At 38.4% G+C, this 11,548-nt stretch overlaps 1 protein-coding gene across 1 annotated transcript in view; it reads left to right on the top strand.

The window, feature by feature from the left end:
* The window catches only part of LOC104618139 (DENN domain-containing protein 5A-like), a 48,371-nt gene that overhangs the window by 8,597 nt on the left and 28,226 nt on the right, over positions 1-11,548 (top strand). Inside the window, 1 exon segment of the mRNA XM_010283661.1 lies at positions 3,971-4,158. Coding sequence (XP_010281963.1) covers positions 3,971-4,158 — 188 coding nt within the window.

The following is an 11,548-nucleotide window of genomic DNA, read 5'->3' as shown; positions in this document are numbered from 1 at the left end:
TTCCTGCAATTTATGTTGCTCTTGTATCTGTGAAACAGACTTACTCCTTATCTCTACAGAGCACCTAGAGCTCTTCTGGAAAGTGTGCACTGAATTAAGACAGCTGTGAAATCTCCCTGGAAGTGATTTTCTAAACAGCAAAAAACAATAAAAGGAGAAATGTAATGTGCCACTGCCACAGACTGTGATCCTCAACAGTTTCTATTTTCTGGGTATTTGCTGTCTGCTGCCATTTTAAAGTACAAATAAAGGTGGGGGTGTTTTTTCTGCTTTGCTTTTGAATCACTCCTCCCCATCTTTTGTTTCACTTGCTTAAAATTACGTTCACTCTGGAGATTTAAAATATTAGTTTTTATTTCTTTGCAGTATTAGTCCTGTGTTGCCCAACTCTAATCTCTTATGTAGGACATTTTCTTCTTATGCCTCCAGTGGTTTAGGAAATGTGCTGCTTGTTGCAGGCATCTTTAACCAGCCTGTCAGACACAGAAGTGAACACGAATAGGAAGTACTTTGACCCACTGCTGCTACTAACCACAGTTCTTTCTTACTTCAGAAAACCTGTAACTGCAGTAAAAGGCCCAATTAAAGAAATGTGTGTTTTCTCTATGGAGTCGAACATACTGAATACCTGTGGTCAGAAAAATTTGTTGGAAAAGGTTTCTTTTATACTGTGCTTTCTGCTATGAACAGGCATGCCTAAAGCGAACTCTCCAGGGCAAGGCTTTATTCCGGTGGCTCAACTGCATTGCATGCTACCTGTCCATAGGAACTGTGTATACAATTTTTTCCCCTCTGTTCCCCTTCAGGTTGAAGAGAAGCTTCATCCTGGCAAGTAGCCTATCTTTCTGGTTTATCCATATACTTTCTGAAGATATCTACATCTGTGGTAATGGTCCACCACTGTAGGGGCAACTCTCTGCCTTATAGCAGCAATGTGGGAGTTCCATGTGGAATGGAAATGACTTGACAAATACAACAGTATTTCATTGTCAACTGTGAAGCAGGAAGATTAGAAGGAAAAAATATTCCAGAATGTGATCATGTTTGACTTGGCCAAATTTAAAACCATTACAATTTCTGTAGAAAATAGAGATAGACTTCTCTCTGGTAGGATATGAGAATGGAGAGGTGGAATCATGGTTCTTAGAACTGCCACCTTCTTCCCATCCTGCTCCTCTCTTTCTAGACCCAAGATCCTTCAATTCTTCTTTTTCCTGGATTTACTTGCTTTTTATAGGTCAACAAAAATGTCTAGATATACTAGATACAGATAAATACTAGTGTAAATAACTTCTTATACACGCTTTAAGGGATAATGTATTTTACCTGCAGTAATTGGTTAGAAGAACTAATCAGCCTTTTTCTGTGTTCTTGAGTGGCCATGTTAAAAAGTAGTGGATTTTGTTTACCTTGCACAGTGATCAGTTAACTACTTTCCAAACTAATAGCACACTAGTGGTATATCATTTTTTCCCTACCAGAGCTTTTGTACAATACAAGGCCAAAAGACTTGTCATTTGCACCAGAATAAGCATGTTCTGGTTTCAAAAACAAGACCAAGACCACTACTGAAGCACTTTTCCCCTCTTTTAAACTTTTTGTTGTTATTATTTTTAGATTTTTTGTAATTCTTTGGTACTAGAAGTATGCTCCTTTCTTCTTTTTTAAAACTAGAAAAACTCTATACCCTCTCAGGATAGGTGTAACTTAAACCAAAACAACCTAAATATTTTGTTAAGTTTGCAGGCTTCTTGCCTTTGTCCTTGCCTTTTGCCAACAGCTCCTGACGTGCATAAAGCCCGCAAAATGTAGCCATTATTACTTGCAGGCTGCGACTGTGCAGGCTAAATAGTTGGGAATGGCTTAAGCCATGTGGGTATCCAGGATCAGAGAGCTGCATTTGCAGATAACTCAGTTGCAGGAGGTAGCTGCTTAGGGGATAAAAATTCTGAATTATTGATGTTACTTTGTAATTAATTTGAAAGGCTAATACTAAAGTTAGCTTAATGACAGAGAGAGAAGTTGTATTTAAATTAGCCAGCAGGATTAGACAGGGGGATTTTGTGTAGTAGGAAAACACTGTTTCTATTCTGAGACTTGTTCTTTCAAATAAACAAGCTGAATACTTAGCAGCTGGAATGTTTGTGTATCTATGGCTACATTTAAAGTTCCTTTTAAAGCTAAAGAAAATAGGGTATGGAATGGGTTCTTTTCTTCCCAAAGCTTATCATTAATTCATCACTTCTTTGCAGTCAGGCTGTGATTAAAGTTGTAAACCAGTATGTAATTGTGTAGGCAGAAACTGGTGCCCAGGCAGAATAGGGGAGTGCTGCTGGTGATGTTTGTTGATTGTTCCCTAACGTGTAAGCTTTTGGCAACAACTTTAAACTGTTTAAGCTATTCTTGCTTGTTTTGATTGAAATCTCCTTCAGTCACAGTAGATCTACTGTGAGGCAGTGACAGATAGCTCTGTGCAGTAACCTTTTCCGCCAGCAGAGCTTGAGCCGAAAAGAAAAATCAAAAGCCTATATTGGAGAATTATGACTGATGTTAGCAAAACCTGAGCTGAGTTCCTCTTGGGTTGTGGGACTCTTTGCAGATTCCAAACTCTCTGCCACTTTGTCTTCAAACAAAATTAATCATAAATGCCATGAACTGAATTTCTTGGCCCTCTATCTTTAGCTATCTGAACTCTGAGTAGAGGATAGCTAAAGGATAGAATTAATAAAGATAACCTTAGAAAGTGCACAGTTAAGCTTAATTTTCTCCAGAGTGTTTGTTTAGAACAAATGTTATTTTTGCAGTTTTCATCTGAACTCTGCAGCAGTGTGCAGCAGCTTCAGAAACCTCAACACCTGAACCTGCGCATCTTTTCCAATTTCATAGTGTCTGTAGTTTTATGAACATGTTAGAAGACATGCATACCCCACACCTCAACACACATATGAAGGATACTGATTTTTTTCTTCCTCCTTTTTCCCCCTGCCTTGCCTGGCTGCAGTTGGATATTGTTGCTATCATGAAAAAGGCATCCTATGTTTCCAGTTTGTACTATGTTTATAGCTTGACTGAAGGTAGGAATTGTCTTAGTCTTGTGAGCTTGTTGTATACTCTTTCCAGCCTGGCAGCTTGAAAGCAGTCTGAATGTTTCAGCAGTTGTATTAGACCACACGCTCTTGACTTCACCTGGTGTCGCCGTTTCCTTTACGGTGCATAGATACAAAAAAAACATTAAAGATGATTCTGTAGTATAAAAGAGGAGGGTGAGGTGTTGGCCTAACATACTGCAATGTTAACTGCTCTAGCCATCAGCTGCTGAATAAAAAGATCTTTTGGTATGCGTGTTGCACAGGTGCATTTGCACTGCTGTTAAATTCTGGGAGGAGATGAGTTGGTTTTGCATTGAACTGAGACTTTGGTCATACATTGCAAAGGATAAACAAAGCTGATCCTTTTTATTTTCTACACAGTTATTTCAGTCGCACTGTTGAGTTGGCTACTATACAGCATGCTTTGTAAACATTTTTTAAAAGAATGTTTAAATGTCTATCTGAGAGATACCAGATGCCTTGGGTTTCATCCAAGGCTTCCATAGAAAACCATAAGCACAGAGAAGAGAAATTATTTCTGATGTGTTTCTTAGCCGATTACAGTACTGCTTCCATACTCAAACTGGTGTTCCTGGTAACCCTGGTATAGGTAGCAGAGGGTGACTTAATGCATGCTAAGACTCAATTTGCTCATTTCCATATGACTTGTAGAATGACCTACTTTGCATTGAGCTCTGTCTGTTGTTTCAGCAAAATGTGCTTGGGTGTATGAGTCTGGGCTTTCATTAAGATGCCGCTCAGCTAGTACTGGGTTTTGTGGCTTCTGTTTTAAAGCAAGTTCTCATTTCTTTAACTTAAATTCATTTACTTAAAAATGTTTGTGAAAGAAATATTTTTTTTTTTTTCTTGGTCTTTTTCAGATTATCAGAGACTGATGACTGTGGCGGAGACCATCACAGCACTAATGTTTCCATTTCAGTGGCAGCATGTGTATGTTCCTATCCTTCCAGCATCCCTCCTTCATTTTCTAGATGCTCCTGTCCCTTACCTCATGGGCTTGCATTCTAATGGGCTGGATGACAGGTCTAAGCTGGAACTTCCTCAAGAGGTGAGAAGAGCTCGTCTCAATTGATTAAATATTGTACCTGACTATGAAGGAAGTGAGAAATGAGACAAAACACTGGTGCTAACTCTAACAGCCATTGTGAAGTTCTTGCTGGCTCTGGTTTGGGATAGCTCTTTATTTTTTGGAGAAGCTGGAGAAAATCTTGTGAAATAGATAAATAAACCCCTGTTTTGGAAATTGTATACTCTCATAAAATTAAACCGTAATTTTACAGGTATTGATGCAGTGGAGTTACAGAAAGAATATTTTGGTACTGCAAAACGTAGCCCTGTAGTGGTAGGAAATGCAAGGAAGTGTGGTGTGTGAATTCACCAGTGGTGGCCAAAAGGCCATACAGCTGCTTCTGAGTGATGCTGAGTGAGCAAAGCTTGTGTGGCTTCAGCGCTGTGCTGGTTCTCTGCACTGCATTTCTGAGTTGGGGTTGGCTTATGTGGATCCAGCCTGTCAGGGGTCTGCACCAAAAATATTTCAAATATTCTTCTAGAATGCACACTTTACTCTGCTGCAAAATGTCAGTATATACTTGAGCAAACTAGTGCAAATTGGGATTGTGCTCAGGAAGTCCTGCCTAGTAGTGAGGCTCTGTTAACACCAGCCACTGTATAAAGGAGAAGTAAACAGTCTGTAAAGGTTCTGCAACTCATACATGGGGCTGGAACTAAGTTCAAACTGCTTAGAGGTTGTTTTTATTTACTTTATCTCTGTGTTCACTTTGAATATTATTTTTAGGGACATGCCAAGAGAGAGTTTAAGAGCTGGTTGTGTGGATCAGGGAACCAAGAGTGGTTGAGCCCTACCTGAAGTAGCAAAGGAAATGTCTGCGGGAGCCAGTAGCCACCCATGGGAAGTATGTCAGGTGGCTGGTGTCTGGCTGGCTCGTGAGGCAGTTCCATCAGTCATCTGAATGACTTCTCTCATTGAGCGCCACTGAATGGTTTATTTGCTCTTGTATATAGAAAATACTGAGTGTTATAGTATATATCTGGTGGGCTGTTGTCAAGAAGCTGGACACCTCTATCAGGTAGCCCTGTGAGAAGCGAGTGCTTGCAGAGTTACTAGCTGCGGAACAACACAGCTCTGGCCCCTGCTAGAGTCTGCTTACCTGTAGGTGTAACTTTGTGTGGGAGGGACTTGCTAAACCATGGGAAACACCCTACTTAGAGGCACTGGTAGGATTCTCTAATCTCTGCCATTTTCTCTGGTTGTCTGTTTTCTTCTATTATCATTTACATTACTGGGAAAACAGAAGTGTGACAGGCAGAGGGTTTTGTGGTGGTGTTTTTTATTCTCATTATCAGGCAGTGCTGCAACATAGCTTGATGCAAAAAAACTTCTTAAAAAAGCTGCGTGAAATTAAAGACAAGATATTTTTGTGAACCTCCAGTCTGCTCACCATGCCAACATTGCTCTTTTTCTCAAATCCATATGCTGATAGTTTTTGTTAGTTTTTGTTTGTTTTTCCTTGCAAGTTCAAAGGAAATTTTCTCTTCAAACTGTTTTTTTTTCCCCCTATGAAAACTGAAGTATTTAATCTCTTGATTTCTTTCTTTTCTCTCTCTTTCTCTCCCCCCCCCGCCCCCGGCATAATTAATAACAGAATAGTGTATGTTCTTGCCATGAAAACAGTCTATTGTTCTGGTTTACTACATTTTTACAGAATTTTGGGTGTACTGACAGGCCTAATTAATATGGTTAGTATACTTTTTAGAGAGAATAGCTGGTGAAGAAAAATGCATGGGTGGATATGCATGTTAATATGCACCATGGAATTTTTCACTATGATGACAAGCTTCTAAAAGACTGTCCTCCTTTCGTAAAGAATGTCCTCATTTTAAAATTGCAGTAATACTTGCAAATAAATAAACATACTTTAATTTCAAATAAGTATTTCAATTATTTAAAAGGTAAATGGTTTTGAAGAGCTTTATCAGCTAACTTTGGTGTTTTAAAGTAAGGTGGTTGATCTATTTTTAGATGTTAAAAATGAAATCAAAGTAGTATTAAAAAAATAATCCGGCACCTGAATTTACATTTTGTTTTACAGATACCCTTTTATGAAGGTTGGGGAGTAGATTTTTTGGTAGTATCTTTCAGAGATCAGAATTGTCTGGGAGGGCAAGGAAGGGAGGACACAGGACTGAGATCAGCAGCAATGTGCCCATGTGATGGAATTTGCTTCAGGACTTAAACTTGTCCTTCTGGAGCTTCAGCTTTTCTCTTTCTTATTCAAAGAGTGAGCTCTTAAAGCTTTGTACACGATGAGTATGACTTAGTCTGAGGAATGCCCTTGGTAGTCACTGCTGAGTAAGCTTTCTTGTGAGCTGTTGAAGTCCTTAGCACCGCAGGCTGGGGATGTAGCTATGGCATAGAAATGGGCTTTAACATGTTGCTGGAGATTTCAAAGATGAGTAAGTTGTCCTATACCGATAGATTTGCTTATCTGAGAGGCAAAGTAGACTGGGAAGAACAGGAGTTCGCTATTGTTGAGATTTTCATTGTAGAGAGTTTACTTTAAAAAAACCAAACAAAACAGCAAACCAACAACCTAAAAAACAAAAGCAAAAAAATCTGCCATTGCAACAAGAAGTGAATGTACCATTTTAAAATGTAAAGCAGAATTCTAAGTGCATGGTGGTCTCACTAAGTGAAGCTGTTGGTCAGTATCAGTATTTCTGATATTAATAATTTCATCAGTCAGCTTTTAATATATTTAGAACTGCACATTACAGGTTCATCTCAAAACTACTTTGCTTTATGATTAGGCTTTCAGATACCTTTCACTTAAAGAGCCAAAGCAGCTCTACGCTTAATTCCTGAGATAGAAACTGGCAAGGAACATGCATAAAATGTGTTTTTGTAGAACAGCAGAAGAGGGCATATAGATTCTATTACTTGTAATTCAATAAAGACAAATTTATCATTAGTAACAAAAGGGATATTAATATTTAACATTGCTTATCTGTAAAGTTTGGTATGTATAAGGTACTTTAGGAAATCATCAGGGTTATGTGAGGAACTTAAGTCCTGCCTCTAGGCTCCTGATTCATAGATATAGTAAGTTTCAGAATTTTCCTCACTTATCGCAAAGGGTATATGAAGAGCTGTTCTATGTTCTAATATATTCTGAGTTCTGCAAAAAAACCCCCAGCTTTTTTTATGCAGTCTTGAAACTGCATAAACTGCATCTCTGTTACATGGATACATGGGGCAGTTGCTGTTAAAGACAGGAATATCTAATTTAGGCAAGGGTCAATGAAGAAACAGAAAATCTGGTTAATGCTTCTCAGTTGAACGGCTTTGTGGAAGAATATAATATTGCTATCTAGCATAGCATGGATGCCTCAGTGTCACTGTAAGCTTCTTGATTGTGGTTTTACAATGAAGTTTAAAAAGAATAATTTGTCTTGCTCAAAGTGTTTTAGGCTAATATATGTGAAAATACTATCTGTCCTAACTCAGTCACATTTGGTTTAACTCTTGCAGACGTATACCATAAGGCTTGTTTTGGTTTGCTTGTGGTGGCAGCCTCCCATATTTTGGTCACATCTGGTGCTTTAAGGGAATGCTTTACCATGGGAGCATGGAAGCCCAGCTGTATCCTAGAAGTTGATGCTTTGTCAGATGATGATTAAAATCTGCAGCATAATTAGTATTAGTACAAAATTCAGTTTTAGACTATACCTTGGGTACATCAGAAAACAGTGCCTGATGGAGAATTCATTGAAGTTCACCAGTGGCAAAGACCTGACTCTCTGTGGCCCAGAATCGAGGCTTACTCTAGGGTTGAGTTTCTTGTCCATGTCACCGATACAGTGGACTTAAAGTTAAGCTTGTTCTTATATGTATTACCACTTTGCTGAGGGCTCTTTCTGTACGCATGAGCATCCTTGTGGTTTCACTGATAGCTGCATCAGAGGCTTGTAAAGAACCCAGAAGAGAAGGGGGTCGGGGGCACGGGAGAAGTGGTGCTAGAATAAGGTGCTGCAGAAATCAAAGGGGAAAGGAAGAACATGTAGCTGTTTCAGATGTTGCTGGCAAAAATGTGGTTTCTTTATCAGTAAAATTGATCAAAAAAAGTGGTTAAACTAGCTTTCTTGCAGATCCTAAACCCAGCAAATACTAAAGCGAGATTGTTTTTTTTGATGTGTCTTTGAATTTCCTTTTAAAGAAACTTTTGCAGTGTTATAACAAGATATTTTTAACAAGCAAGTTAATCTGGGTCATTTCATGCTACTGGATTTGCATGTGCATCTCGTCACTCTGATGCAGGAGAATGGTGGAAATTGAAATTATTTTGAGTGAAAATAAGCAACACTGAGTCTTCCAGCACTGGTTAAATCAAACAAAAGTAACATCTCCTTAAAAAAGCTTGTTTTTTAATGAAGTGATCACAACGGTCTTGGGCAACTGCTCTTTCTTTTAGAAAAGTTGAAAGATTTAAAAAGTTAAAATCTAGTTCTCTGCTAATATAAGACAGACATATATTCTCAGTATTTTTATTTCAACCATTAAAAAGATGTTATTCAGTGCTAAATCTTAACAAATTCTGTGGGGTTATATTTTTTTATTGTTTTAGAAGATAAGAGGAAAAAAGGCTTTTCTAGAGATATTTCTTGATGCCACCACTTTTAGACCAGCATGACCAAGATAATTATTTTGAAAGATAATCACTGCTTTGCGTGCATTCTCAGGCTATTTGCTCATGTGATAGATCCTTGATAATACTGCAATACTGCTATTATTAACAGACTTCAGCTTTATGTTTTCCTCTATTTCAGTGTTGAATAGCCACTTGAGGAGATAAATTCATGTTTCTGAAAGCTGCAGCTGTAAGTTGTTGTCAGTTACAAATTCTGGGTAGTGCTGAGAATAAACGCAGAAGGTCACCGTTTGCTTACAGGAATGGCACAGGAGCATCCTGTAGAGTTTAGGACCACTGTAACCACACTTTCCACAAGCTGGTTGTGGGTGTATAAATTTGCATATCCATGTTTTCTGTGTGTTAAGTGAAGTGGGTGGTTATTGGCAAGGTTTGGACCTAATGCACAAAGATTCCTACCTCTTGAAGGGCTTGTGAAGCAAGTTGTCTTTGCCATTTTTGTTCACTGGGGAACATGGCCTTTTCAGAAGTGCTTATGCAGTTCTTGAGGGTGACCTCAGTCTCCCTAAGTTAAGAGAGGCTAAAGCTGTCTACTGAATCTTCTTTGATGCTGCTCTAGGTAGTTTTCTATCTTATAGGTTATTAACCAGGCACTGAGTAAGTGTAGCGTGTCCCCAGATGTATTCTTTACACTCTTCAGAGTATTGCTGCACACAAATATATTCCTTTTTTTAAAAATGCTTATATAGAGGGCACATTCTGGGAAATGTAATAGTAAGTTGCAGGATAAGCAATCATCCTTAGTGACTTAGAGTGTTTAGAACTATGTGTATTGCTCTTAAAGAGAGACTCTGCAGAAGGGATATTTAACTGTTGGAAGAATTAGCCAGATGAGCCCAGATACTTATAAGCAATTGTAGCAAACATTAAATTTGGCTTTTTCTTCATTGGCAAGGAGTTTATTTTCAGTGTGAAGACTAGAATCTCTGCACTGGTGAGATGAATGTTTGGTTACTTTTTGGCCGAGCACTTTTTAGGTACAACCAAGCTTAACCAAGAGTGATGTTTTCTGCAGAATCAGTGCCAAGATAAGATAATCCAAAAAAGAAGAAAAGTTGAATGACATCAATTAAAGAGAGTTTTAAAAGGAAGTAATACAATTAAACTGTTTGAAGAGTTTCTTAATGAGTCTGTCTTGCCATTTTGCAGACAGCTTGTGACAAATAAAATGTTTTTTGTTTTTCCCTCGATTGGTAGACATTGTGCCTAGTTTCATGGCTTTATTTCTCCCATGTCTTGAAGTGCTTACAGTGTTCCTGATAAATATTATGTGACTTGAGTTCAAATCATCACAGAATCATGTGTATAGTGGGGGTCCTGAAGTTCCTAAATTCAGGTGCTTGCTTGAAACATGAGACTTCTTGTGTATATACTGCCCCTTTGTGCAGAATGTTTCTTTGAACTTGAAGCAGATGCACTCTGTGTGCATCCCTAGCTTACCGCTGGAGCTGCCTTGACAGGTAGGCACACACATTGCCTGCTCTGTTTGAGCGATGTTGATACTGGGGAAATCTAAACAATGACACCTGCCCTATTTAAAAAATAAAAACCTTTTCTAGGGTGCACCAGAAGCTGTTTCAGAGTCAAGGTCTTAGTTCTATTTATTGACCTTGGATTCTTTTGCAACACCTAATTCAATTCGTGATTTAATTTACAGTAAAGGATCTGTAGAAGAGCTACTAACCTGTTTTGTATGCATTTCTTTGAGCAGAAGAACTCAATCCCAGTATTAGAATGCTAAACCATCATGAAATGGAGAACTGGAATTCTCCTACTTGCCTTTGTAACTATGGGTAATATTGTAGCAGAGCATAAATTGGACTTCTTTGTGCAAAGTTCTGTGCAAATCTAGTGTAGTATGTCCAGTGGAGTTCTGCTTTAAGAGTTACAATGTTTTCTTAAATTTTAATGTTGAAGTTCAAGAAATCAAAAAGAACAGATGTTTTGTGTTTTGAGGAGGATTGATGTCCTAACTCTGTTCTGTAGAATACCGAGAGCTACATCTGTCACAAGTATTAAATGTTACGTTTTTACAACATTTTACTTAATTTAAGGGGTCTCATCAGGAACAGGACATCTTAGTTTACAGTTTACCTATGATCAGTCCTACAGCAAAGTCCTATTGGAATTACTTTGTCCTTACTGATGTTTCTCTGCTTGTGTACGTTGTTCTGGCTTCTGGGAGCATCTCTCATTCATTCAGTGTGAGGATAATCTCGTCTAATTCTTTCTTTCCTAATAAATTGTTAGAGTGCTTCTATCCTTCTGCACTTACTGAACCATAAGAAAAAACTGGAGATCTGCTAGCTCTCATGACTTGATATGTATTTTTTCTGCAATACTATAGTGACACCTGGGTTCAGATATGCCTCTTAGAATAATGTGATGAAGCTAGGTTGAAAGTACCCCGTAATCTGGGTGAAGGGATTTTTGTATGGGAAGGCTAAACAGAAAAGTGACAGTGCAAGTTAATTCTGCAGTGAAGAAAAACTGAAGTGCTTCTACAGAAAAGCTAAGTTTCTTCTGTACACTTAACTTTCCAAGCAGATTTCACAGAGGAATGGGGTTCTTGCTGTGATGTATGTAATTACATGATGTCATGAAACCGTTTGATACAAATTTTGCAATGCAGCAGCCAAAATGGGAAACCCTCATCACCAAATATAGGGTGAATTGAAAGATGCGTAACTTCTTTTGATGTTGCTGTGGAAG

Source organism: Phaethon lepturus, unplaced genomic scaffold (genome assembly GCF_000687285.1).
Source record: "Phaethon lepturus isolate BGI_N335 unplaced genomic scaffold, ASM68728v1 scaffold11233, whole genome shotgun sequence".
Taxonomy (NCBI): domain Eukaryota; kingdom Metazoa; phylum Chordata; class Aves; order Phaethontiformes; family Phaethontidae; genus Phaethon; species Phaethon lepturus.
Note: the sequence above shows the minus strand (reverse complement) of the source record. Positions and strands in the feature narration are given on the sequence as shown.